The sequence below is a fragment of the Cebidichthys violaceus genome, unplaced genomic scaffold (assembly GCF_023349555.1).
Source record: "Cebidichthys violaceus isolate CVI_PGR_0920_01 unplaced genomic scaffold, fCebVio1.0.p SCAF_2, whole genome shotgun sequence".
NCBI classification, from domain to species: Eukaryota; Metazoa; Chordata; class Actinopteri; order Perciformes; family Stichaeidae; genus Cebidichthys; species Cebidichthys violaceus.
The window spans coordinates 9,224,081-9,251,603 of record NW_027176372.1 but is presented as its reverse complement, the minus strand read 5'-3'; the positions used below and the strand labels follow the sequence as shown (position 1 = coordinate 9,251,603).

Genomic DNA, 27,523 nt, shown 5'->3' with positions numbered 1-27,523 from the left:
TGTCATGTCATGAGACTGAGAGGCCCAAGACAAAGAAAGTGGAAAGGGGTATCAGTGCGCCCAACACCACATCTCCACAGCTCTGCTACAAATTAAGTTACTTTACTATAGTCAAAAAGCTAAAGGCCCTCATTATCCTAACCCGCTGTGGTCCAATCACACTGCCAAGCCCTGGACTATATATAGCAAGTCAAAGCATTAAAATCACTGAGGACTCCTTTCAACTATAAAAGAAAACATGCACTCAAAATGGAATAAGGAAGAAGTCTAATGTAGCCACAGCTATCAAGTATCAAGCCATCAGTTGAGCAACAATATGACTGATCACACATCAGAGAGAACTTACGGGAGATAAGGTTCATCGACCTGATTCTCTTGCGTAAAAACAAAAACAAAAGCAAGTCTAGTCCTGGGATTTTCAGACTAGTCATTCACTTCCAGTGTAAAATCACTCTCTGAGCTCTGAGTCATACAGCTGACTGTCAGCGCCGACTACAAGCCATTGATTGTTTTCATAAACAAAGAAAAACAAAAGTTCGATGAGACAGCTGCAATAAAAGGCAGTGTCAACTCTGGGGAAAAAAACCCCAGTGTGCTATTAAAGTCAGAGCGCTCTAAGAAAAGATTTGTAATTTCTGTCAGCAGTTGGATTTGTGCTGTGGTCAGCACATTTGGCTCTTCAGTACAATATATGTCCACTTGTGAAATAACACCTGTTGTGCTATTAAGTATTACAAGTAGTCCATGGCCTCTATTACGAGAGTTGGAAAACGGCAAATCCCTTTCAAGAGCCAACTGACAATCATATCCTGTGACACAGAGCTTTAATAACGTTATACATGATGAGTAATGTTGTGTTGTCAGGTGTGTCACAACAAGAGTTTGCAATATTGTCTGTTGGTGCAACAGAAATGAGCATCACAATATTGCTTCATCATAATCATTTACCAGTAGTACATGCAGTGGAAAGTACAATGGCATTATTACAAAAATAAACTTACTCTCTGCTCTTGAAGCATCCGTACATCCCAGCCATGTTGTAAAACTGGAAAAGATTTCCCAAAACAAAATACTTCTTTCTCCCTCTTTGCAAAAATAAAATATGTTTTTTTTCCTCCCTGGTTTGTCCACAAATAGACAAACCTCAATTCCAACACCTTGTGCTGTTGTCCCGCATCAGACCCCCTTTTCTTTCTGAGGACCAACGACTTCTCTCTCTTTGCAAGAGAAGATGCAACTCCACGACAGAAGACAGCTCACTCTTCCAAGTCAAACCATCTTCTGAGGCTCCTCCCCCTTTTGAGCTCCGCTGCAGTCCGATCTCGCACAGAGCTCCCTTCTCCAAATTTTAGAGGCACAACAGTAAGTCAATCCTAATAACCACTCATACAACCGCAGCCAAAGTGGGATTATACCAGGATCAGAATATCACACAAGAAGCACAGAATTATGGGAGGGAAGTTTGCAAAACAGAAATCTCCTTTTCAAATGAATCAGGAATGTCCTCAAAAGCAGGAAAAAAGTATTTTCCTGTAGAATCAAGTCTCACAGAAGTGCAGAACAAATCCTTGTAGTGGTTCAACATAGCAGTGAGCTATAGAAGGAGAACAATTGACTAAATGAGTGACTGAGTTGCTGCTGCATGCCTCACTCCTCTCCTCCCGGTCACCATGGCTGGAAATGCAGCAGAGGGAAGGCTGGAAGAGGGAGGAGGATAGAGAGGGTGGAATGAGGGAGGAGGCAAAGTGGGAGCAAGAGACTGCCCCCCATGACCTTATCCTCTTTCTTTGTCTCTCGACTGCTCAGTGATGTACAAAATAATTTACTCTGTAAACTGACCAATGCCAAGATTTTATTTAGTGATGAATAACTGGGTTTAAACATATGCATCAATTATTTTAAACTGTGCTAGTAGTGCGTGCATCCGTGCAGGTTGCGCCGCTAGTGATAAAACTGCCGAGTGCATCGTCGACCCCCAGCCACTGCCCTGCAGCCAGAGACACAGTTGGGGCAAACCATAGAATGTATGACTACGAGGAAAACAATTTACCCACTTTTATTGATTTGGACGGTGTATCTGAGTTATCCCATTCCTTTTTATTGGCCATCAACCTACCTTTTACATGCATATTGTGGAAGAAATAGATAGCTGCTGAGATAGCCAATGGAGTAGCGAGCTAGCTCTTGTGAGCTGACAAGCACTGTCCTGATAAGCAGCTAGCATCATGTGGACTGAGCGTTCTGACATCTTTTAGCTCATTGTTTCGGTTTCATGGCCCCCAACTTTTAACATTATTGTTTTGAATCAATCTCTCGGCTCTCATCAGCATTGTTTCCAGCGGCAGCATGGCAGCTGCTTTCAATGAGAAAAACTGTGACAAACCCACTGTAAGCTACTCGCTGAGCACCAAACAGCAGGCAGACAAAGTTAGCGTTGTTAGCTGGTGAACATAGTGGAACATTTAGCTGCTATTGAGCCAGATATTCCCTCTGGGCTTGGTGAAGAGCAAAACAGAGCTATAAGGAGAGTGAATATTGAACTTTGATTTGTCAGGGACAAATTGGATTGAATTGGTCTACATTCAGTATAGACTTTCCTGGTACACTGTGTTGTTCTACTTTCACATAATGGATTTGCATTGCCAAAATCAGTCAATATACAGCACTTAGTGATGACAGCATGGAGTTTTCTCAATTGAGAGATGCTTGTGACAGGACCTTTATAATGGAGGTTGTAGTTTGTGCCAAAAAATGAAGGCTGAAAAGAAGTAGAATGAAAAGTTTCTCTCAGATCTGATCGCCCCTTACTGTATGTCAAGCTATAAAAAGTATTCAGCTTGTCTGGGCTAACTTCACACTGAATCGGCCAACTCTTTCATGTCGCAGCCCATCAGATGCGCAAAAACAGAGCCTTGTGTTAATCGTTGTATCCATCTCAGCAGGGGGCCTACTGGTCGCGCAACAGCCTGTCGCAGTTAATCACTATAAGTAGGGAGCTCATCTACCTACAACCACTACAGCTCCCAGTGCTTATGCGTGTGTGGCTGCCAGGTGACATGAGGGTTGATCCAGAGACTCCCTATTGCTAAAACACACACACACACACACACACACACACACACACACACACGAGAAGGAGTCAATTCTTGCTATCTGGCTGGTTTACTTAAATGATCACTGTGCAATCATTACAACCAGATTGTCTTCCATGACGAGGCACGCCTTTACACGGTTCAATAGTCTGTGGATTACTGAGATATCAAGGCGAAGTTTGAAGATTTACTCCTTCCAAAAATACTTTGCCATCCAATAGCACCTCTGAACTAAATCTTTAACTTAAGAGTAGCATCTTAGTGCTGAGGCGGCTGCATGAACACTGGCCTGAAAAAGTGACAAAAACATCCAAATCCCATTAATCATCAGACCACTCACAGAGGAGTGGTGATATCTGGGGTGAATTTCTCAATTCCAACGTGCCCAGACCGACCGCTGTCTGTGTGATTCATTCCAAACATGTTTGAAATTGATATAAGCTGTCCAAGTCACCAGAGTGTGTGTGTGTGTGTGTGTGTGTGTGTGTGTGTGTGTGTGTGTGTGTGTAAACAAAGACAGAGTCGGTCTGTATCAGTTCCAGAGCTCTGCAGCTCCATTTCAACAGCATAATACACAAACACTCGGTCGCTAAGATCAGTTTTGGCACGCTGCGACTGAGAAATTCCTTTACACACACACACACACACACACAGACACACACACACACACACACACACACACACACACACACACACACACACACACACACACACACACACACACAACACATGCAGTGCTCACTATAGGAGCATCTACCACATGATACCAGTAAACCATCAGGAAGGACCCTCTCAGGGTGAAGTAATGTTGACAGAGGATTTACACCATTTTAATGTATGGGTTAATCAGTGTTGCCTCGGTTTTGCTCAAGATTAATTCCAGGAATCAGGATCCTGGGATTCCCCATCCGGAATCTCTCCGCCTCTGCTGCAGCAGGGATGTCAAGACACTCAGGAAACGTAATTTATCAGGCACATAAATCTATGAAAATAGTCAGTAAACAAAAAGCTTAAAATTCAAAGAAATGTAGAACACTTCCAGTCTGGTTCCTCTCATGTAAAACTCGGTCAATTCAATCAGACGGGGTAAGTTGGCGCTTACTAGAGCGGCGAGAGTGAACCAAAACAATGAGCTGAAAGATGCTGAAAGATGCTAAAAAGCTGCGTACAACGACGCCACCCAAACCATTTGACCCGTTGCTTTAATTGTCCAGGTAGCAGTCACAGCACACCCAATCCAGGAATGCTACTTTTCCTTTTATTGGTGGGAAAATTAACTCAGCTCTCAGTCTTTTGAAAGGACATCTAAATGCACCCCATGTGGAGGGAGATTTATGACCTTTCAGTATATGAAACACTTGGTCTCTCACTCGCTTTTCACTTCCCAAAAATCAACAAGAGGAAGATTTTCAAAATACAACCATCCAAAGTCTCTGTGTACGTGTGCTGGATGAACTACTCAATGCTAACATGTCCGAACGGATCCAAGCATGTGGCGCAACTCTTCGTGAAATATGTAAATGTTCTTGAATGTGCGTGTGTATATGTGTGTATATGTGTGTATATGCATGTATCAATCATGCAGCTTTCTGTTTATAGAGCCAAGAGGAATGTCGGTCAGTTTCCCTTCGAAGAAAAAAAAGTGGATGTTGGTATTTCCTGAAACGAGAGAGAGCGAGAGAGAGAGAGAGAGAGAGAGAGAGACAGAGAGAGAGACTCTCTAGAAGACAAGCTGAAGGGCTGTCCTTTCAATAATAATAATTTAACTTATCCGTGACTAGTAGATTTTTATACTGCGTTTTTGACTTTGAGAACACACAAACAGCAGTAGGAGAGACGTGGGTAAAATACAGTTAGAAATAATGAAATGAATGATGGCTGAGTTCCATTTAGCTGCTTTAGTTTAATGTCCTGGGGCCTAGACAGTCGCACAGTCAGTTGTGACAGTCAGTGACGACTGCTGACCAGTGGCAATAAAAAAAAAAATTGATTTGTGGTTTTCTAACAATATTGTGGAGCGCATAATGAGAAGGGAAAGAGAGAGAACAGTAACATGTAGCAGTGAGGACATCGCCAGGGGTTTTCATTCGTCCGAGCGAACTGTCCTACCCAACCTGATCGCAACCTCTGGTTCTGTAAAGGGAAGCAAATGCTGCAATGCCTTAAACTTGCACTCTTTCTAATGGCCACCAGGGGGCGACTCCTCTGCTTGTAAAAAGAGTCAGATTGTATTAAAGTTTATGAGGAAATGACTCTACTTCTCACTTGATTTATTACCTCAGTAAACATTTTAAACATGAGTTTATGGTCCCAGTCTCTAGTTTCAAGTCTTCTTCAATACAGCGTGATGTTCATTTAGTAAACTATGTTCCATTTAGAGTCAAGTAGACCATAAAGCAGGGTATGCTTTAGGGCGGGGCTACCTTGTGATTGACAGGTTGCTACCATAGCGTTTTCCGGGCTGGGAGTGTTTACCTAAAAATGTCTGATTCAGCGTTCAGTTGTACTTAGCTCCACCCTCTCGTGTCACCTCTGGTTGCAAAAAGCCAAGATGGCGTCGGTCAAAAACCAAAATGGAATAACGTTTTGTGTTTTGATAAAGAGTTCTGCAAAATGTTGCTGGATTTGTATTGCTCACCAATACTAAAACATCCTCCAACAAGTGAATCCTCCTCCCGTTAGATTTCTGAACTTGTGGTCGACCAAGAGGCCCTGCTTTTCTTTCCTCTCCTCATTCTGCTTTATTCTTTCCATCCCCTTCCTCCATCTCCATCACTTCTTTTCCCTCTGCTGGCTCCAGTTCCTCTCACCCACCCCTGCAGTGCAACGCCTTGCCCCTCTCCTCTGTTTTGTGGTTTCTCTCTGTCTCCTATTCTCTCCATTACAAAGTGCACATGCTGATCCAGATCTCTCTCTGCTCAGAGGAGGAGGAGGAGGGGAGTCGCCCCGTAGCTCTCTGAATTCCACCTCACATCTGGAAACCATCTTCTTTCTCTCTCTGTTTGCCAATCTCTCACCCCCTTCTCTCTGTCGCTCTATGTTGTAATGTAAATAGCCCTGTAATCATACTCCTGCACTGAGCCAGCCGCACTGGGTGGTGTGTGTGTGTGTGTGTGCGTGAGAGAGATTACACAGAAAACACTCACACACACACACACACACAACAAGCTGAGATTTCTTCTTCCTTTTCTCCATCTCAGGTCCTAGCTGAGGTTTATGGGGTGATAAAAACAAAACAGCCTTTAAATCTACTTGCTCACTCACACACCTATTCTGTGTGTGTGTGTGTGTGTGTGTGTGTGTGTGTGTGTTGAAGCAGCAACAGGAGGCCCACAAGAAGTTGATTCAAAGAGTTTAACTGAATGACAACGGCCTAATAACCTGAAAGCTGAAGGTTTTATAGAGCGTCAACACACAAATGATGCATCTCGTTGCTCCGACTGTGGTGGATGGTCTGTGAACTTGTCCTCAAGTTAGGGCATGGACGAATTTTCAAGATAATAGCTCAGCAAACTATGTTTACCAGCAGATTGGTTTTCCCTCCTCTCTGCCTTTAATAGTATCAGTAGAGTTGTGTATTTACTGTAGAGGGTCTCCTCCACCATGACCTAACCAATGAAATCCACTCTGGATGACATCTCTAGGCATCGCATCCTTTTTTTGATTCAAGTGCAGGGCAATTTTTTGTTGGAACCAAATGCTACTGTGAACGAACCTTTAGACCGACACATCTACTTTTCCTGACCGGCGTGTGCAAACACCTTCACTTAAAGCTTTGTCCGCTCTGGGCTACCGTAGAAACATGGTTGGCCGGCTCCGTGAAGAGGACCTGCTCCACATATATGTCACAGGTAACAAAAACACAATGATTCTTATGTCATCCCCATTCTTAAAAGGGGCCTGCAGGGGATTTATTAACACACTTCCATAGAGTTATCCTATATGTTAGTCCTCAAGCTCCAAAAAGGCTAGATCCTACATTTCCCACATTACATCCAACCAACAAAATAATTTAGTTGGACACTTCTTGCCTGGTGAAAACACTCCAGAGCCATGCAAAACATTACTTGACAAGCATATTAACCTTCATTTGTAAAATGTATGGAGTTCCCCTTTAATGATGGAAGAAGTAATACCGGCCTCACTAATCAACTTTCAGTCAGGCGTCACAGAAAGAAAGAAACAACCCACAGACATCTACAGTACAGCAGAGGCCCATTCAGTTCCACACTGAGCAGGACACAACAACAGCTACACGTCTACGTGTGCATCAGTGAGTTATCATGATACCATTTCCTCACAGAGAGGAACAGTAAACAGGACGTCACTATAAAACCTCTGAGGGTTTGTTCAATGATCTAGTGACAGCCTTCCTGATCAGCCCTCCTGATCAGGAAGGCTGTGACAGTTGACAGGCCACACACACCCATATTTATCAAGCTCCTAAGTCAGATTACCAGCACTGATGCCCCTTAAGCTTGCACATCCTCATCCAGTGCGATAACGCTAACTCGATGTACTGCAAACAGGAAGTCTAACATCACCGTTTATCAGGGCTGTGGAGGCTGTGCGTTCACTTTGTTGTCACAGAGAAACACTCAGCGATCGGAGAGTGTATCCTCGTGAGGATCAGATCAGCAGATCTCAGATCAATAGAGCCTTTCATCCTCTCACGCTGACAGACAGCACGACTCTATTCTGAGTCGGTCTGTGTTCAGGATTACAGTGGTTCCCACACAGTGAAATATAACTGTTTAATCTGGACCGTCCTTGACCTGCCACTACCAAACACTGAGCTCACACACACACACACACACACACACACACACACACACACACACACACACACACACACACACACACACTGTCACACTGTGTGTGTGTTTTCTCACAGTGTTACAGTTTGGTGAAGAATGGCTGAAAGTAAAGAAAAAGGAGGAAAACAACTTCAAATTTCAGTCGATAATAAAAAAGGAAGAAAACACAGTTGGGCCTTTAAGTATCCACTTATTAGGACATGCATATGCAAACAGCTGTTCTGAAATAACACACTTAAGAGCAGAGCATATCCAGGGTCCTATAGGGCCTATCTAACAGGATAAGTAGTGACCTCTAAGTCCAAGTATGTTTGGAGTGAATAATGTAACAAAAAACATTCAGGGTAATCTGTGAGTAGACTTCATTATTTATCTGATCACCAACACCCAAACATACAGTTTAGCCAACATTTAAAAAAAGTACATAAACATACAGCGTAGCAAAATCAGTTCTCAGTTAGAATATCACAGAGATGTCCCAAATAAAACCATTAAAAACTCCCTATTGGACTTCAAGAACTCTTGAGAATGATCAGAGCCATAAACAGCCCACCTACATCGCCCCCTTAAGACCGTGATTCAAACACAAAACAACACTTCTCCTCACTCAACAACTTCAGCCGATGCACAAACAAAAGCAAAGCGTAGCCGGACACCACATAGACCGCATGTATCGATCAGCGTCATAATTCCCCGCAGCCCAATAATAACTCTCATAAATAGCATCTCCGCCAAAAGTGTCTCTCTCGCGGACCTGGAGTGCATCTAGAGAGCACCGTGAAGGCGGCGGGCAGACTCACCGTGTGTGCTCTACCTCAAACGGTCTCAGGGTGAACTCATCCCTCAGAGACTGGAACCAAGACATGAGCGCTGCTAGTGGACTAATGATTGGATTACTTGTCTCGGTCCTGGCCTGCGTCCGCTGCTCCACGGCGCTGCGTTCAGAGGCGGCTCGGAATGCTCTGAATCCTACCGCCACTAGCTGATGTTCAGTAGTATTTTAAAAAAAAGAGTGCAAATAAAAATAATATGAAGTAAAGTATAAGTAGATTTATAAAAATGGCTCAGGTTTAAAATACTTTCTGGGACACAATTATTTCAATGTAGCATTTGTGACACAATAGTATGTTTCATCTGATATTCCAAATGTTCTATTTCTCAGCAGTGTGCTGCTTCAGTTGTGACACTGAACTAATAAAATGGTGTTTGGCAGATTGAACTGTGATCAAGCATTTAATATGTGAGATTCACTGAAATTCGGATGTTTTTACATTTAAACCTGGAATTTACACAATACATTAACATTACAATAATATTCTAAATTAACTCAAACCCTTAAAAAGTTGTAGCTTCTTAGGCTTTAACAGACCACTAAAGCGTCCCTGACATGGTGACTGAATGAATATGCGTCTGTTATTGTATTTCTTACAGGTTTGGGTGCTGTTAATTAGTTTACATTTTTACGAGGAACACGCGAATGCAACTTAAGCACATAGCAGAGCATCGGACCAACTGACCTCTGAGGAGATAAGAAAATCATGTCCGCTGCTAGAAATCTCCTTAATAACAAACAGTTTAACCATGTGTCAACTGTGAACATCTCTTTGCCCGAACAGTTAAACAACCACACTACTAAAAACTAAAAAGCAGCTCTCTGTCGATTCTTTTCAAGACTGAATGGTCTATACTTGAGGAGCATGCAGCAGTAGTAGAACCTCTGACAGTGTGTTTGATCAATCCAACTAAACATAGTACTTCGGCTCCAAATGTTTGCAAACGGTCTCAGGTTAAATATAGTGTGGTGGAGAAATGATAGCCTTTTGTTTACATGACCTGCAGAACTATAACATACCGTTTGTTCTCTTTTAGTAAAGAAAAGGGAAACTAAGGGAACCCCCAGTTAATTAGTCACCAAGACTGGAGTGTGTTTTTGTGTTAAATTTCAGTGAAACTGTTCTAATCTTTTGGGATTATTGCTGCCATCTAGTGTTGTGGCTGGGTTAAGGTACCTTCACATTATTTTGACATCAAATTTTGAATTGTGTTTGAAAGGTGATATATAATAAGCACCTCACGTTAAGTCCTCCGTCACTTTACTTCACCACCATGACATGTGATGGAAAACAAGTGTCGACTTTAGAAAACTGGACGATAGTGATTTTAAATTCAGTCTCAGGCAGTTGAACCTTTCTTAAATATTATAAAACAAGTGACAATATCAAGAGGCAGAGTAGAAAAAAAATTACTCTTTAATTCAGTCAGTAACATTCAGTTAACATGTAAAAAGACATTTAAAACAGAGACTTTATCTTTATTATCTTTAAATCCTTTAGCTCATGTCACGTCAGGAATAATATGAAGATTATTGCAAAAAAACACCTTGCTGAGGAATCACTCAAACATGCACAAATGATGTATCAAATGTGTATCAAATACAAAAAGAGAGTCTCCATAAACCAGTTTGGATGGGAATCTACTCATGGGTGGAATAAGTGCCTGATGGTAAATCACAGCCTCTCCGCCTCCTTAAACTTGCTGAGCAGTCCGTCGTCTGCCCTCAGGGGGAAGTACATGGTCCGGGTTTTGTAGTACCGGGGGTCGGACTGGAGGTTTTGGATGACGTCCGCGAGGAGGTGGGCCCGGTCCACGCCGCAGCCCGGCGCCTCGTAGCCCAGCTTGGTGAAGTGGACGTGGAGGTGGTAGTAGGACGGCTGGTAGTGCAGGTAGACTCTCAGTTTACTGGCTGGAAGCTTGTAGCGCTGCAGGACGGCCTCCTAGATCACAACGACAGGGGCGTGTTTGACATTTGTCCACTGCTGTCTGTTTTGTATCCAATCATTAACAGCTATGTCTGGTCCTAGCTCTCTAAAATAGAAAGCGTGATTGGTTGAAGATAGTGGTTTAAATATAAGGTCACAATAATGGCAGCAGACTGGAAGAAGAGGACGTTTTCCGCTCTCTTTTTTTCTCCCCTCACCTTTCCTTTCTGGAAGATGTTCTGCAGCAGCGGTAGATGCTCTGACGTCAGGTCTCTGAGACTCCTGATGTCTCTCTGTTGTGCGATGGCAATCAGGTACAAATCATCAACCTGACAGAAGAAGACAGGTATTGTTAAACTGCGTCGCCCATTAGGACTTACTTCAGAGTTGACATGAAGTTATTTCTCATGCCAGGAGAAAAAGGCTGTAGTCCTGAGTATAAATGTCTGAACTCACACGGCTGACATTTATTCCACCTCATGTCCTCCCTGGTACCGACTGTGGTCAATATTCCTGTTAGCTCACCTGTTTCTGGTCCCATTTGAAATCTGGGAGGAGGACAAAGCCCACTTCTGGGTCCGGATCTTCATAGACTATCCTCTCAGCCTCGGCCTTCTTCTCCAAGATGTTGTGGACCCACTAGGGGGGGGGGGGGGGGGGGGGGGTGTCAGTCAACATGTTGGTGTTGTACATTCACATGTGTGCATTGTGATGCCAATGTAAGCCTGTTACTGATGCGCTACAGGAGGAGGTTTCAGGATACTGACCTGCACGCTGAAACTCTGCTTCTGAATGTAGGGCAAAGTGATGGACTGATAGTCCTCCCCCGTCTCCTCCACCAGGAAACTCTCCTGCCGCTGGTATTTCTTCACGTGCTTCTCTGTGGCCGGACACACGACTGTGGTCTTGATCTCTGCAAAACAGAAACACACAGGCTATCAACCTTTAGCTGATATCTTGGGTCAGTTCATTTCCTTTTCTCATTCTGACCGTACCATTGAGTTGAGGGGGAGCCCGCAACCAATATGTGCTGTAGATGTCGTTCTTCATCTCCAGCTTCAGCCTGGAGCCGCTGAAGAGCTCAGCCAGGGAGTCCTCTCTGATGGGAGTCTTCTCCAGGATGACCACAGCCTCCTGACCGGCAAGCTGGTGAAGACACGTTCAACGGTTTCATTTCTGCCTGCGCTGATCATGAGACTCCTTATCCCCTCCGAATAGAATAAAGGAAAAACAGCCCCTCAAGTCGTTGTCATAGTCATTTCTGTAAAAATTAATTTTCACAATAAATCACTGTCACGCAGACTATTATTTTGAAATATCTAACCGGAAGTCAATGTTCCACCTTTGCTTCACGAAACTACTCAGACCTTTGAATTAATACAACAATAAAAACATTTTCCTCTTAAGTTACGAACAATTGCTCTCCCCAGCATGACCAAGACTAGAGTTAGTTAGCTAGCTAAACTGCTTCTTACAGCCAACAACAGCCTTCAGGTTACCTCTCCGTGGATGAAGATGTTCTTCTCTCGTGCAGAATCACTCAAGACGGCGGACGTTTTAAACTCGGATAGTATATTTTCAGATTCAGGATGCTTTTCAGCTTCTTCGCCTCCATTCTCATTGTCAGCTTTCGTCCTCTTGACTCTTTGAGATAATTCATCGGTTCCGACACTGTCCGCTTCACGTTTAGCCGCGCTGTCAGCCATGTTTTGTGTTGCCGCCTTTGTGGCCAAAGATCGTCTATGTATAGGAAGATAACTTACTCATTAACAAACACCCCAAATTCAATCAGCAAGCCTAGACCCTAGACCTCTAAGCTCGTGGCAAAGTGTGTGAAGATCAGAAAGTTTTTTCCCTATTGTAAAATATTTCTGGGAATTATAGGTTTATAGGTTTATGTTCATATATACAGTATATATGTATATATATATATATATATATATATATATATATATATATATATATATATATATATATATATATATATAATATACAGTATTAAAAATAAATAAATGAAATACAAACAGGGATGTAGTGAATGTATGTGCATAATAAAAATAAATAAATATAAAGAGGTGTAAACACTTTACAACAGTATTGTAAAATACATACAGTATTGTATGTATTTAATTTATTTATTTGTAATACTGTCTACCATCAATTTAAATTACGTCTACTTTATTTTATATTTTATGTTTAAGATTTCAGCCCTATATTTCAATAGGGCATATTTAATGTCTTATATTCTCATTTCGCTTGTGTGATTTCCTTTTTAAAAATACATATTTAAAGAGTATTGTTGCAGGAGCCCGAGATCCAAGATGTTCAATGCCTCAACGACTGTCTCTCCGTAATTGTTGTGCATGTGAAAATGAATAATTTTAACTTGAATTTGATACAATAAATCTGTCAACTGTTTATTATTGTTTACTGTTTGTTTAGTTCTTAAACTTAGAATTACTTTAATAAACGTTCCACCCATATTATTAGGGATCTTGTTACAATTGTTGCAGAGTGAGACCTCTTTTATTTAACATCTCTTAGCTACAGCAACGTCAAGTTAGACAAAAAAATACACACACAAGACACCTGTGTGGCATTAAAAATGATTGACACATAATTTAACTAATATGATTAGCGTTGTGGGGCGGGGCGGCTGCTGAGTGGACCAATGAAAACATTTCCCTCAGGGGCGACACGATAATCAGGAAGTTATTTAAAAACGACAACGACGCCCTCAGTAGTTTGGCTATCAGACCGTGTGGAGGACGGAGGAAGCAGCAGAGGGGATGCGAGATTAATTTTGCAAAAGTGAACTTTATCTGAAGTTTATTGTGTCGTTAGTCTTCTCTGCCAAATCAGAATGTACCCTTGTCTCCGAATATGGCTTCCCCTCCTGGTCCTCCACACACTTGCTCTCGCTGTTGCAAGGAGAGGTAACGTGAGAGTTTGTACTAATACACTGCTGGATAGCAGAACTTGTGAAAATACCACACAGGCATTCAAATAAAGACTGGTTGTCTTGTGTTTTTTGGCTTGTAGATGTATTTTAGTGATATGTGTTCGGCTGTCGGCTCCTCTGAACAGTAAATCTCAGTAACTAGCTTACATTAGCGGTTAATGAGTGTTTATTGTGTTTACTTAGTGGCTGCAGCCAGAGTAAACTGACGTTAATTAAGTTTACTCATTGAATGGTGCTTTGTTCGTAAGGTTTGCGTGTACCGTCAGGCTTATTGAGTTTTGAACTCTAAAGTTTCTGTTCAGCTTTTATCTGTTAATGAATGTATCCGTAGCACTTTAACTGTCTCAATGTAGCGTTAGCTGATAGTTGCTGTTTTTACCTGTTTAACAGCACCTAGTTTTAGTTTTTTGATCATTTTATTCTTACTTGCTATTGAGCTTTCTTTTGCATTAGTCTGCCTCAACCCTTTACTTACTAGGTTCATTTAAAAGTGGGAAAAACATGAATAACGTGTGTGTGTGTGTGTGTGTGTGTGTGTGTGTGTGTGTGTTTGCTTGCTTTCAGAGAGGAAGAATGTCCTCCTCATCATGGCGGATGATTTGCGGACATCCTTGGGCTGCTACGGAGACTCTGTGGCAAAATCCCCAAACATTGACCAACTGGCATCCAAAAGCCAAGTTTTTCTCAATGCATATGCACAGGTCAGAGGGTGTTGTATATGTTTATTGTATGACAGTAATAACTAGAAAATTTCGCAAGAAATTTTGACAGTGTAGCTTCTACTGCCTGAAGAAAAGCTGACGCTTTTATTTTGAAAACTTACCGGATGCTCTATGCCTTATCGGTGTCTGACTTCCTGCCTGGGTCGATCTGCTTTGTGTTAATTGACGCGATAAACCCGAGCCTTGGGCTCTCGCGCCCCCTTCATTGAGGCAGAGTAGTGTTTGCCTCCCCTTAATGTCAGATCAGCAACACTAAATATGTTCTACACAGACGTGAAATACAGTACCTATTCTATGGAAGGAAAGGACATATAATAAAAGTGTCTACAAATATTACAGTGTGCAGGAATGAGACAGCAAAAGGCACGTGCTCAACCCAGTTAGTGAGGGATTCACAGTCTGAGGTGAGGAACAGCTCGTCACTGCCTCACCTCACTGTCTCCTCTTTGTTTGAACAGGACATGCGCTAATTCAGAGATTTTGATTGTAAAAATGTTTGGAATAATACAGAAATTACATTTATAGCGCAGATCAGTAGAGAAATATTAATATTTATTTTATTTTAGCATTATTTGTTTTTTACATTTCATCATCACACCCTGACCGCACGTCCCTGCGTAGAGCTCTGGGTGAACACAGACGGCTACAGTTTGTACTTCCTGATTCAACAACAACAGGACGTCAGTGATGACAGGAGGAACATCGCTCCAAACGCGCCGCTCCAAACGCGCCGCTCCAAACGCGCCGCTCCAAACGCGCCGCTCCAAACGCGCCGCTCCAAACGCGCCGCTCCAAACGCGCCGCTCCAAACGCGCCGCTCCAAACGCGCCGCTCCAAACGCGCCGCTCCAAACGCGCGTCACTGCAGTCTCATCGCGTCTGTGCAAAGACTTTGTATGTAATCTCATCGCGCGAATAATTCGCCCTGCGTTCGGTGTGAACACAGCTGTTAGCCTCGTGGGGAGGGGAGGGGGGAGCTGCGCTCATGTGATTGGTTGAAAATGAGGCTGACATCTGATTGGCTACAGATAGGTCCATGTTAAAAAAAAATTATTTGTGAATCCGGCCAGGCAGGGGAGTCTCAAAAAACCCACCAACAAATGTGAAGAGATCCACAAACAAATACACACAAATCCACAAACAAATAGAAAACATCCACACACAAATACATACAAATGCAGAAATATATATTTTTTTTAATGAGAAAACACTGGGAAACACCTGTCAAACAAATGCACTTTATACCAAAACTATGAGTCAATCAATAAAATAAGTGCACCATGAGAGAGATAAGACTCTTCCGAACGCCCTGGTGTGTTTTTTGTTTGTGGTGTTAAAAATGTGAGCTCCAGGGCAATGTACAAAACTGGTACCGTCTGCTTTCTTTGTGAAATTACTTTTCTGATTTAACATGGAGTCTAATGGAGCAGTCGGTTGGAGTTCATGTCGCTCTTCGGCTGTTTGAGCCGAATGTGTAAGTCAGTTGGATTCCATAGACACTTTGTTGCGACCAGCACAACATTTCCAAGCTTTTTGGCCAAAAATGGTGTATAAAGAGTAAAAAATGTGTGAATGGGAGCAATTTGTTTGTAAAAATCACAGAATATTTTCCTGCTCTGCTCCACTCTGACCGTGATGTCATCACTCTAGCACTTAACGAGCTGCGCAATACACACCCATTATAAAATCTGAAACAGACCCAAAATTTTCCTGAAACTTCATCTGTGACTTCATGAAAACTATGCTAGCTAGCAAAATGTCCATTTGGCTCAATAACGTCCATCAATTTGTCTACGTTTTAAACTTTGAATAATTTTTCTACGTTAAAGTATGGCTGGTCAATATGGGTTCAAAGTTAAGTGTTTTTTTTGCTTTCTTCACGCCGAAATCCCATTCAAGTCAATGGGCCGATTTTTCACCGTAGATCTCGATTTTCGGGGAAACCGATGGGCGAATTTCTTATAAAAGTCATAGCTCACGATTCCGATCAAGCCGCACGTGTTGAATTATTTTTTGAGCAGGTGTTGGCAACGCTGTGTGACTAGTTTTGCGGCAAACTCTGATGTGGAAGATGGAGAACGAGGATAATAAGCCTGCAGGATTACAGTCAGTGTGCTTTGTGGCACAGGCAGTATTACTGCCTGTGCCACAAAGCACACTGAATAACCATGGGGAAACTTTAAAGGTGTAATTTCCTCTCTCAGCAAGCCGTGTGCGCTCCCAGTCGTACGTCCATGTTGACCAGTCGCAGACCGGACACGACCAGGCTGTACGACTTCAACTCCTACTGGAGAACCCATTCTGGAAACTACACCACCCTGCCACAGTACTTCAAATCCAGCGGGTACTTCACCATGTCTGTGGGCAAGGTATTTCATCCAGGTGAGATTAATTGCATACATTTTGTAATAGAAATTCAAGTGTATGCTGGCACAGCAGCTCATTTAGGAAGTGATACAGAAATGGTTAGCAATGAAACTGCACTAAGAAGCAGATTCACCGCAAGAGGAACTCAATCTGCATGACTTTGTTGTTTACTTAGTAGACATTTTTTTTTCTCCAATTATATAGAAGTAACAGTAGTTGTCTTTTGATTTTCTTTCTTTAGGTATTGCCTCTAACCACTCTGATGACTACCCCTACAGCTGGTCCACCCCTGCCTACCACCCAGCTTCATTTAGATATGAGAAGGAAAAGGTGTGTGATGAAAAAGTCAAATTAGATCTTGCACACATTTAAGAAAATCAATTTAATGTTTTCCTTTTTAATGGTCACACTCTGGTGTAGCACCGCCGTCAGGCTTCAGCGATTCACTTTTCTATGGAGAACATAATGGTGTAAACCTTGCTGAAGTGCTTTGAGTGTTGTGCATGTTACACCTTGCTCCTGTAATCAAGTCACAAATGATCTCAATGTTACTCCCGTTCTCTGTGGACCTTCTAGAAGCAAAGGAGTCACATTTTGAAATGTCTTGCTTCATAAAAATATTGTAGGCATGTTTAATTCCTACTAAATTCTCAATGCAAACTGATAAAGAATTAACTTTATAATGTCACCCGGGATCCAGAGAAGAGTGGAAAGTCAGTCAGCAATACTTTGTAAGTGCGAGAAAGTATCTTGTTTCTGCATGTTCTGTTAGTGAACGAACCACAATAATTTGTATTGAAATGTATCTGAACGTAGTCACCACATCATGCTGCAGTGTTCAGGTCTGAATGGAAACAGCTGGGTGAACTCGATGAGAGCGTCTGTGTGCCATCAGTTTTACAGACCGGCCAGCAGACACTGAAGAAAGAAACTCTCATTGCAGCATGAACTCTGCAGAAAAGACACTTCACAAAAAAAAAAAATTGTTGTTTTCCAGATGTGTAAAGGAGAGGATGGTAAACTCCACGCCAACTTGCTGTGTGCGGTGAACGTGGCGGAGCAGCCTGGGGGAACCCTGCCTGACCTGGAGAGCACCGAGGAGGCGGTGAGGTTACTGAAGAGCCGGGCTGACCACGACGGTCCTTTCTTCTTGGCTGTGGGCTTTCACAAACCACACATTCCCTTCAGGATACCTCAGGTACGGGACTTTTCTCTTTTTAGTTTTTATTTATTGAAAAAAACAGATGGGGCCTTGATTTGCAGTGCACTGGCAATATGTTGGCTATATATAATAGATATACTTTTTTTTTTTTATTAAAAATAGTGAAAATGACATTAAACAAAGAAAAAACAAACACAACTCATGCGCATTATTTTGCACATCCAGAGTGAACGCATCAGTCATGAACCACAGTGAAAATACAGCATCAAATCCCTCCTCCCCATCCACAGGTTCTTCATATGAACACCTGTAAGAGCCTCTGTGCACTGCTGGAGATATGATGTACGTAATGGGGAGATAATAAGTAAATCAAGTTATATTGTGAAAACCAGTAATGATATAAGTTGCAGGTTCCTGTCTCAGACTTCAGTCCAGTCCGAGTTGATGCTAGCTGGTTTTAAAAGGCTCAGGAGGTTTTGATGATCACATGACTTTCATAGTGACGACTTGATCTACCAAAATAGCTACAAACATTAGAACCAGGGACATATGACTTCAATACGCATACATTTTGTTTGGAATACGGAGAAGTGACACTTCTTCTATGATGTTTGTTGTGAATAAACATCATAGTGTGTTATATTATATAGGAAGTGTGATGTGATTTGAGGATTCACGCAGTTTTTGCGATACTAATACCTTAAATTTGAGTCCTCCTTAAATAGATCAGTTCCAGCACCTGTTGATGTGGAACAATCATTTTGATTGTTTCGTGGCTGGAAGAACACCGTGATGTGATTTCTAGAACGCTTGAACAAGTTCATCTGTTAACATAGCTGAGGAAATGCTGAATCTCTGTATGTGAGCCACAGCAGTCAGTGGTGTCATCCTTTCATTTCCACGGCTCATTCCAGTGCAGCGCTAAAGAGCAATGTGTGGCAGTCAGCTGATCATGTGCTTGAGGTGTGTAACGGCTATCTGCATGCTCGGTGGGGCAGTAACTGTTCACCTCAGTACGCTGGAAAAGAGGATCCATTCACTGTCTTTTTAATGCGGTGTGCTACACTTTGGTCATCCTAAAACAAATGTCATGACCGTTTGTGACCTGATGACCTTCTATTGATTACTGTAATGAGCTGTTGACCAGTGTTGGTGCTCATGCTCGTCTAATGGAGCTACGTAACGTGATGATGCTGAGAAGAGCCATTGTGATCCTTGACTGACGAGTTGCAGCTTATAGTCTTATCTGATAACAATATATTGGCAGCTATTACTTTTATTACATGGCATATAACTTACTCAAACCTCTTCGGAAGGGTTTCCATAAATACTTATTTTTATAATATGTATTTAGCGTGACATACAGTTGAATAATAAACCTGTGACTGTCTGGTGGACAAATTCAGTAATTGGCCTGAACCATATATTTGGCATTCCTGTATAAAACTTTGTCGGCTGACATGTGTCTTGATATATCTGCATTATCCTGATAATCAGTCTAGCCATATGTCAAACCCATGGACTGAAGCTCAAATATTCTTTGTGTAATGCTCATTCATGAAGACATTCACTCACTGCTATGCATTATACAAGTCCCTTATTCCCTGGAGCCTGAGCTGGAGTGGGAAAGTGTAAGTCATTCTCTGCTGCAAGAGGCAGTTTAGCTTGACGGTGTTGTTGTGGACAAAGACTCATCTCTTGCACAACTCTGATTTTTCCAGAGACCGAGGTCTGAGCGTATAAAGCCTGAACATGAGGATGAATGATGGCGTGAACATAGAGGGGCCAGAACGGAACAGAAGAGTGAGAAACGCATGCCATAAAGAACAGTGTTAAGCCTCGGTGATAAAGGGAGCTAACATTAAGTTCCCACAGAACTCCATACCCTCTGAGTCAGTAGATCACTGCAGAGTTGGCCTTCAATAGGAATACAGAGTCAAAATTTATTTAGGATTTTCAAACTTCAAATTGCTTTAAAGTAACAAAATATATGATCCATCAGTGAGAAACATAGGCTTGGATAACCGCAGACTAACTGCACATGACCGCTATGACGGGTCTGGACCGCTCCTAAATAGCATTCCTACCGAAGAGAAAATCAAAATATGAGAAAAGTGTTCTTTCGTACGAGCCATTTAAGCACGTATCTGTGCGTACTAGTGCAGCTTGCATGAGGCCCGATGAGCCCAGATATACACCCATCGAGGTGCTAGTTTTGATCTGGGGGTGTATTTATTTATTTTTTTAAACTGACTAGAATACAGAAAAGGAACCTCTGAAAGCTAGACCTTAGAGATTAATACTGTATGTGAAGTGACTTTAATGAGGACTGATCTAGATATATGGGAGAGACCATTTGGCATGAAGGAGGAGAGCATGATGAAGTGGAATGAGAGACGAGAAGTTTCCTACAGACGGCAGGTTGAGGGATGAAGAGGGAAAAGGTCAAGCCAGCTGTCACCATGTGATGTATGATAACATGTGATTAACCCCATAATGTCTGGAAACACAGCAGTGTCTGCCAGATTAAAAACTGATCTTAATATGAAGTCATCTTATTATTGGGGGGGGGGGGGGGTACATGTCACGTAAACAAAAGTACACAAATACTGTGCTTTCTCAAAAGCAATCGGTGGTTTAAGTTAAAATGTTCATTCAGTGTTATATATTCACTCTTTGCCACTGGAAGAGCCCAAAAACGTACAGATTTATTATGTTTAGAAATGACAAATACTGAATTATGTATCTGAAATAACTTGCAAAAGGACCCAAAGCACTTTAAGACAAATGCAACTCGCCTAGTCGTTATGTTGCAAATTCTGATTCTACTCAAAAAATGCATGTGTTCCAGGAGTACCTGAGTCTATATCCCATTGATGAAATGACTCTGGCCCCGGACCCCGATGTCCCTGCACTGCTTCCACCTGTGGCCTACAACCCCTGGATGGACGTGAGGAGGAGAGACGATGTCCAAAAGCTCAACATCAGCTTCCCCTATGGGCCGATTCCTAAAGACTTTCAGGTACGAACAGTGCTGCTCACAACACTTTGAAGACGTATACAACTTGTCTGTGTTGCCGCTACTCCTTAAAGCACTCTCGTGTCTTCCAGCTGCGTATCCGTCAGCACTATTACGCTGCCGTGTCCTACATGGACGCTCAAGTTGGGCGGCTGCTCGGTGCTCTTGATGAGCTGGGGCTGTCTGACAGCACTGTGGTGGTGTTCACCTCAGATCACGGTTAGTGGACGAAGATCCATCTCTCTCCAAATACTTAGTGAAATGATTAACTCTCGTCACATATCGGGCTCTCAGTGCACATTATTTAGGAAGTAGTGCTAAATCTTCTAGACGTGTAATAAATATTGCAGACGTGTGGCAGTTTTGCTCGTCGGTCACCTCCAGAGGGCAGTGTTGTAACAGCGTATTGTTCCGTTACCTCCTACAAATCTAGCTGTAATCTAGCTCTAAAACCACAGCTCTTTCTTGCACTACCTCTTCTTTTTTTTTTCTTTCTTTTTTTTTTTACTTTCTGACTTGGAAACTCCATTTCTCTTAATGTCTCTTTCAGTGGAGGATGCCGGAGTGAATCTTTTCTATGACTGTTTTGATTTATAACCAGTAAAGCTCAGTCAAAAGCCGTCGTTTTCAAATGCTAGATGACTGAGTCTGTGTCTAAAGTGTTGTTTTTATGCCATAGATTCACAGCTTTCGTTGGCTTTATTTCTCCCGTCTGCCTCCGGTCTTTTTGAACTAATGTCTTCTATAATCTTTTTGTCTCCCTCTTGTTGCAGGGTGGTCATTAGGAGAACACGGCGAGTGGGCTAAATATTCAAATTTTGATGTTTCGACGCGTGTCCCCCTCATCTTCTACGTTCCTGGGGTCACCAGACGCCGCGACTCGCTACAACAGTCTACCTTTCCCTTTATTGATGTCTTCATGCAGCCACAGCTCAGCTTTAAAAGTAAGGCCCTTCACTGACAACAAATTACTATTGATTAACATGTACAATCCTTTTTATCATTTAATTAAAAGCACCGTGCACATCAGGTCACAAAGGGGAACTCAACTATGACTTCATATTTCTGGTCATTCCTCATATGAAACATGTATGATTATGCCAACTTGACTTAAATGAAGTCTGATTTACACGGAGAGCTCCCGAAAGTATTTAGACGAGGATACACTTTGATATTTTTACTTGAAGTGCAAATGGTGCAACGATGATGAAATATAAGAGCCGGGCGTCTGGTACTTTTTGGAGGATATCTTGGCTAATTTGCTGTCAGTGGGTATGTAAGACTGTCTCTAATTGGCTGACCTCTCTCTCTCTCTTCCAGATGACAAAGTTGTCAGAAACATGGTGGAGCTGCTGGCTGTCTTCCCCACCGTCTCCTACCTGGCTGGCCTCAAAGCACCTAAACCTTGTCCTGACATTTCTTTCCAGGTATGAATTGGTGAAAATGAATGTTTAATGAATCTGGTAGTTTTCTCTTACTAAAGCTATGGTTATAGCTACAGCTTCATCTTTGTCTCAACCACAGTGGTGAAGATTAATCAGTTTAATTTTTTTTATTAGCAACAGTGGGGAGGTAATGTTGGTCATTCCACTCACTTTGGTCCAGGCTGATGTATCAACCAGGAATTTGTCATCACTACAATATCTTCCACCTAATGGAACGTATTACACACACGTCATCAATTTGCTGACAACATGGCCACAAAGACACCCTTGCTGGCAGTTAAACTAAAATGTAAATATAAGCCAATACAAACATTAATAGAATAAAATCAGCTCATTTTAAAAAAGGACCTTCAAGGCATTTATTTGCTTTCACTTGTTAACAAACTGCTACAAATATGAGCCATAACATGAAGCTATTTGAGGTATTCTGTAGAGGTGTGAATATACGTTTGGAAGTGAAGGAAATGGCCTTTAAATAACGCGTGAATCTGCTAAACATGCCAACAGTTGTCATCGTGAGCATGTTAACACTGTGATTTAAGTACTGCCTCACAGGGCTTCTATTGTAACGTGGCTGCAGACCCTCGGTCTTCTTGTATTTACTTATTTAAATGTCAGACTAAAGTGAGATTCTAAATCGAGCTCAGAATGTCCTTCAGTCTGTAACTCTGACAGAGCTTGTTGAACTTCTGTGATCCTTTTGGTCTTTAGTTGAAACCACGGTTTCCTGTCGTGTCGAGCTCGTACTTCACATTTTCCACAAGTTGCAACACAAGAACCGAACAGAAAACCTTCAGGCACCTTCTGTACAGTTGGTTCAACTGGAGCTCGCATCAACATTGCCAAACAAAGATAATGGAAGTAAACACTCGGTAAACAAGCCCAAACATTTCCTTCCTCTTACCCTTTGCTCTGTCCTCATGCTCTCAGGAGGAGTTGTGTACAGAAGGAGCCGACCTGGCCCACACCTTCTATCACCGAGAACGAGGAAGGAATGGAGAAGCCATATCTTTTAGCCAGTACCCTCGACCAGCTGCTACTCCTCAGGTACCAGGCGGAGTGTTTAGAAAAGCAAATGAAAAAGGCCTCCATGAGCTGTCTAAAGATCAAATCTTTTTTTTTTTTTTTTTTTTTCTATCATTCAGACAGCTGGCATATTTTTTTAATTCATGTCAGTGTTGCTTTTAATAGTAGACTCGTATAAAATGTTCAAATGAGTGCCGGTCATGGAAACTGAAGTCGCTCTCTGACCTCTTTATTTCTTTAGGTGAACTCTGACCTCCCCGACCTTAAAGACATAAAGATCATGGGTTACTCTCTGCGCTGCTGGGACTATAGATACACTCTCTGGCTGGGGTTCAACCCTAAAACGTTTCAGGTGTGTGTCACATATCTATGTCTATTACTCCTCCGTGTGATGTTTGTGTGATTGATCCGTCCATCTTTGTCTGGCTCAATATGTTGGAGACCTTTTCCGTGACAGCGGCAGATCATATTTGTCGATGATCCGTCTGCCTCTCCCTCTAGGTGAACGTGTCGGATGTCCACGCTGGGGAGTTGTACATGTTGGAAGGCGACCCTGGTCAGGACCAGAACGTCTATAGCGAGTCCAACCACAGTGTGATGATGGCAAAGATGGCAGGCCTGCCTCGGGTTAGTTTGAGTTCATTTTTATTTACAAAATACTCTGCACTGCATTTATTCAGTCATTTTCCTGACTTGTGTTCTGACTTGTGCTTTCTGTCCAGACTATGGGTGTGCAGATGAGAATGAGGCTGCAGCTCCTCTACCTCTCAGCAGGGAGGAAAACGAGTAGAGGGAGGGCGTGATGGTGGGAGTAAAACCGCAACAGATGGACGGATGGAGACGAGTACAAAGGGAAGATGGATGAAAAACTGTAGAAAGGAAGAATGCCTTGAATATTTCTTCTACTATAATGCCTACTTGATTTAGTATTACGTGGTATCACTATTAATCTTTCAGGCTCAGTCCTTCAGGCTAATGTTCCTTGTGAAGAACTCATTGGCAGGCAGATCTGTGATCAACACACGAGCAAAGTGAATAAGAAAGCACTTGTGCTGTGTTGTTTTCTTCTTTGACATAGAGAAACTTCCATATATGCACTGACACCTGAGCAGCTGACCCAAGAAACCTTTTTTCAGACAACTTCACCCAGAAGCATGAAGTCGTGACGGACTCGTCTGATTGGCCGTGACAGTACCGCCTCCTCCGTGAAAGCGATTACATCACCTTTCACATGCTGTTATCTAGCAAAGTGGTTTCATTCTAAGGAATACTGAGGAAACCTGAAGACACCAGATTCTCTCTCCTCTGCGTTCTCTTGGTCATCCGTCTGCCTCAGGGTGTCGTCTCTCCACTTTGAACCGCTAACAGGGACTCGCACAGTTTTGCACTGTAGTGTTAAACAATATGACGTTTCTATTTGCACTCCATGTCACTCGCAGCTATTTGCCTCCCTCCTTGTAAACAGTCGGTTCAGATCAATTTGCGGACCCAGAATGAAGTGAGTAAAAGCCACCCATAATAATTGGATGCAAATGAAAGCGACTGGAGCTCCGTCGTGTTGCTGTTCCAATGCATGCGCCGTGGCAATTTTCAAAGAAAGCAATTTCAGCCTGAATTTCAGGTCCAACAATGAATTGCAGGGTTTGGGTCTGTCAACTTTTATTATAGGCTACACTGGCTTCATGTTAATGGGATGCAGATGATTCATGTAATCAGCATGGATCATATGTCAGATGAAGTCTTATTGAATTGGCTCACTTATTCGTTCTTTAAAGAATAAAAGGTTGACCTAACTGCATTTGTGACAGTTGTTTCTGTGGTTTGTTCTTTTAACGACGGAGAGAAGCAGTGATGCAAACTGTCCATACAGACCGACGCTAACGGAAAGATGAGCTTATCTCCAGTTCGGTTGCATCAGAGCAGCTTGGAGTCTGAGCTCCAGCTTTCTGAAGGGAAAATAAAAAAGAAATGCTACAGAAATAATTCAAATGTGTAGCTTGGCAAGGACATGCTGTAAATATATTTGTCTGATTCTATAAATTTGTTTAAAAAAAATAAAAAAATAAATGTTGCTGCAAAAGTTGACTTTTTTTTTTTTTTTGTAACTTTTGTGTCTGTATTCCGGTTTGTCCTGCAGAAACAAAGCCCACTTTGCAGCCTGTCCACACAAGCGGCTCACCGCTCTGTTGGGATGCGTTTGTGCTCACCCACAGCACACGTGTAAAGCTGCAGAGCGGTGAGGGAGCTCCTCAGGGACCTCTCCTGTCTGTTCTCTCTCCTTCCTCCCTGCATCGTTTTCTCTCTTCTGGAGCACAGACTGCTTTGCTAACCCGAAACTGAGCGTTTCCTAATTTGTGCATGACTCCACTGAGTCAATCCGTCCGGGCAGCGCGGTTTAAAGCTTTGTAATTGCATTTTGAAATATAGTAAGAATTCAGTCTCATGCCTTTTGAGTTTTTCCCCGTTTTCAATTTCTGGGCAATCATGCAGAGCATGTGTGGAACTCTGCTTGAAGTCTGTATGCTACAAATGAAAAGCCAAAACTTTCCCAGAGACCAGGGAAACACTTCACATCTCGTAATCCTTTCTTCTCATTCCATTTACCTCACACAATATTCACCTCATGGGATGTGCTTGTACCTTTCCTTATGATCCATTTGTTTAATGGACTGTTGTGTAAGAAATACTTATTTTTAAAACATGAAGATTTTTAAAGTAATTTTTTTCTTTTTGGCCATTTGGGGGAAAAGGAAACAAACTGACACAACACTGGCATATCACCTTTTACAGGTACTCTGTGGACTTCTCCACCACTAGTAGCTCTATGGAGCAATAGTTTTATGAGTGTTTGCATCCTGCACCAGGACATAGCCATACACATTACTGCCTCCAGTTTCATAGTATTCTGCAAATATTCAGAGACTCACAGAAACAAAGGCAAAGACGTAAACGATGCACGCTTTAAAATGTATTAATTCAATTAAATCTCCTTAGCAAATGGGTTTTTTTTTTTTTTTTTTTTTTGCGAGGAAAGAAATGCATTCATAAGTTTGTTGGACATCAAGGATACACACAATGAATTTCCTCCAGCGAGCTCTTTGGCATAGCAAACCGTTCTTTACACCAGCAGAGCAATGTTGGCGTTCATTCTGGTCACCGGATGAATGCAAGTCCAGGATTTTCTCTCCTTTTTAGCGCCGTTTTGGACTCTTTCAGCTGCTTAATGCTCCACCAGCTAGATGCTAACGTTGTCTGCTGTTTGGCGGATTTATCAGAGCTTTTTCAGAGTTGCATGGTCATGTTTTTTTGAAACGCAGGTCTGAGTAAGTGCAGCTGTAGCTCTCCTCCTGCCTGTATTCACATCGGCCCATATTTCAGCCTCAGTGGTTTTATCAGATCAATATTTATCATCACAAGCGGTGATCTCTGACCGCTATCAAATTGATCTAATGGCAATTACATTAGTGTTTACCTGCTGTTCCTCTGCTGCTGCCCTTTCTTTTTCTCACTCTATCTTACCTGCTCCGTCCCTCCTATCCACTCAGCCTTTGTCTCACTCTCATCGTCTGTCATTGCGTTTCATATGCTGGTAATCGCATTACCGCTATGGGCTCACATTCTGGCAGGTCACGCTGCCTTTCTGTTAACGTTGCCGACATACACAATTACTTTAGAGAGAGGGAGAGTGTAAAAAAACGCTTAGCTCAGCTGTATGACTAGGGATCGTCTCAAGGGTGTGTGTGTGTGTGTGTTTACTGTGTGCGCATGAATCCAGAAATAGTAAACAAACTGTAGTCTACACAGGAAGGCAGAGAATCAGGAAATGAGAAAGACCCTCTGCCTCCCAAGGACTTGAAGTGGTTTCAGAGTATTTCTCAGAGGAGCTGTTTTTCACAAGAAATTCCCCTCAACAGCCAAATTAATTTAGTAGACTCTGCTGTCTCCTTCTTTTGAAGCTGCTAAGCTGCTTACAGTATTTTATCTGGCTGGTTTTTGCATCATACTAGAGACTTATTGTAGAATATTATAGTGCGCCGTAGCTGCTAGTTCAGTGGGGCTGCCAAATGTCCCACTGTGTTCACCAGCTAGTCTCTGTCAGAGCTTTCTTTTGCTGAAAAGCGCTCCCTGCTGTGGTTCAAATTATCATTCTTAT

General features: G+C 42.4%; 3 protein-coding genes across 5 annotated transcripts in view; 1 reads left to right on the top strand and 2 right to left on the bottom strand.

Annotated features, from left to right (window-relative positions):
• zgc:66433 (uncharacterized protein LOC321250 homolog) overlaps positions 1 to 8,787 on the bottom strand; it is a 36,883-nt gene extending 28,096 nt beyond the window's left edge. The window contains exon 1 of one of the 2 annotated variants that reach the window (XM_068714241.1): positions 8,710 to 8,787. In XM_068714241.1, the coding sequence (XP_068570342.1) occupies positions 8,710 to 8,774 (65 nt within the window). In that variant the 5' untranslated portion in view covers positions 8,775 to 8,787. Of the gene's footprint in view, positions 1 to 1,001; positions 1,666 to 8,709 lie in introns of those variants that run through there. The other variant, XM_068714243.1, reaches the window with a different exon arrangement.
• A 1,348-nt stretch (positions 8,788 to 10,135) lies between these two features.
• Positions 10,136 to 12,382, bottom strand: dcps (decapping enzyme, scavenger). Its single transcript, XM_068715359.1, has 6 exons — positions 12,168 to 12,382; positions 11,664 to 11,814; positions 11,436 to 11,581; positions 11,194 to 11,307; positions 10,887 to 10,997; positions 10,136 to 10,683 (listed from the first exon to the last, which is right to left on the bottom strand). Exons 1-6 carry the CDS (start codon positions 12,372 to 12,374, stop codon positions 10,417 to 10,419), a joined length of 996 nt encoding a protein of 331 aa, XP_068571460.1. The 5' UTR covers positions 12,375 to 12,382; the 3' UTR covers positions 10,136 to 10,416.
• Positions 12,383 to 13,403: 1,021 nt separating this feature from the next.
• ids (iduronate 2-sulfatase) lies at positions 13,404 to 25,175 on the top strand. 2 transcript variants are annotated; one of them, XM_068714239.1, is made up of 13 exons: positions 13,404 to 13,604; positions 14,195 to 14,331; positions 16,556 to 16,733; positions 16,960 to 17,048; positions 17,716 to 17,916; positions 20,732 to 20,902; positions 20,992 to 21,118; positions 21,673 to 21,843; positions 22,220 to 22,326; positions 23,275 to 23,391; positions 23,612 to 23,722; positions 23,872 to 23,997; positions 24,093 to 25,175. In XM_068714239.1, the coding sequence occupies exons 1-13, from the start codon at positions 13,532 to 13,534 to the stop codon at positions 24,171 to 24,173; spliced, it is 1,689 nt and encodes a 562-aa protein (XP_068570340.1). In that variant the 5' UTR covers positions 13,404 to 13,531; the 3' UTR covers positions 24,174 to 25,175. The 2 variants fall into 2 exon arrangements, with proteins under 2 accessions (XP_068570340.1, XP_068570341.1); XM_068714240.1 differs by lacking the exons at positions 21,673 to 21,843; positions 22,220 to 22,326; positions 23,275 to 23,391; ... (1 more) ...; positions 23,872 to 23,997; positions 24,093 to 25,175 and having other exon boundaries at positions 20,992 to 21,123.
• The last annotated feature ends 2,348 nt before the right edge of the window (positions 25,176 to 27,523 follow it).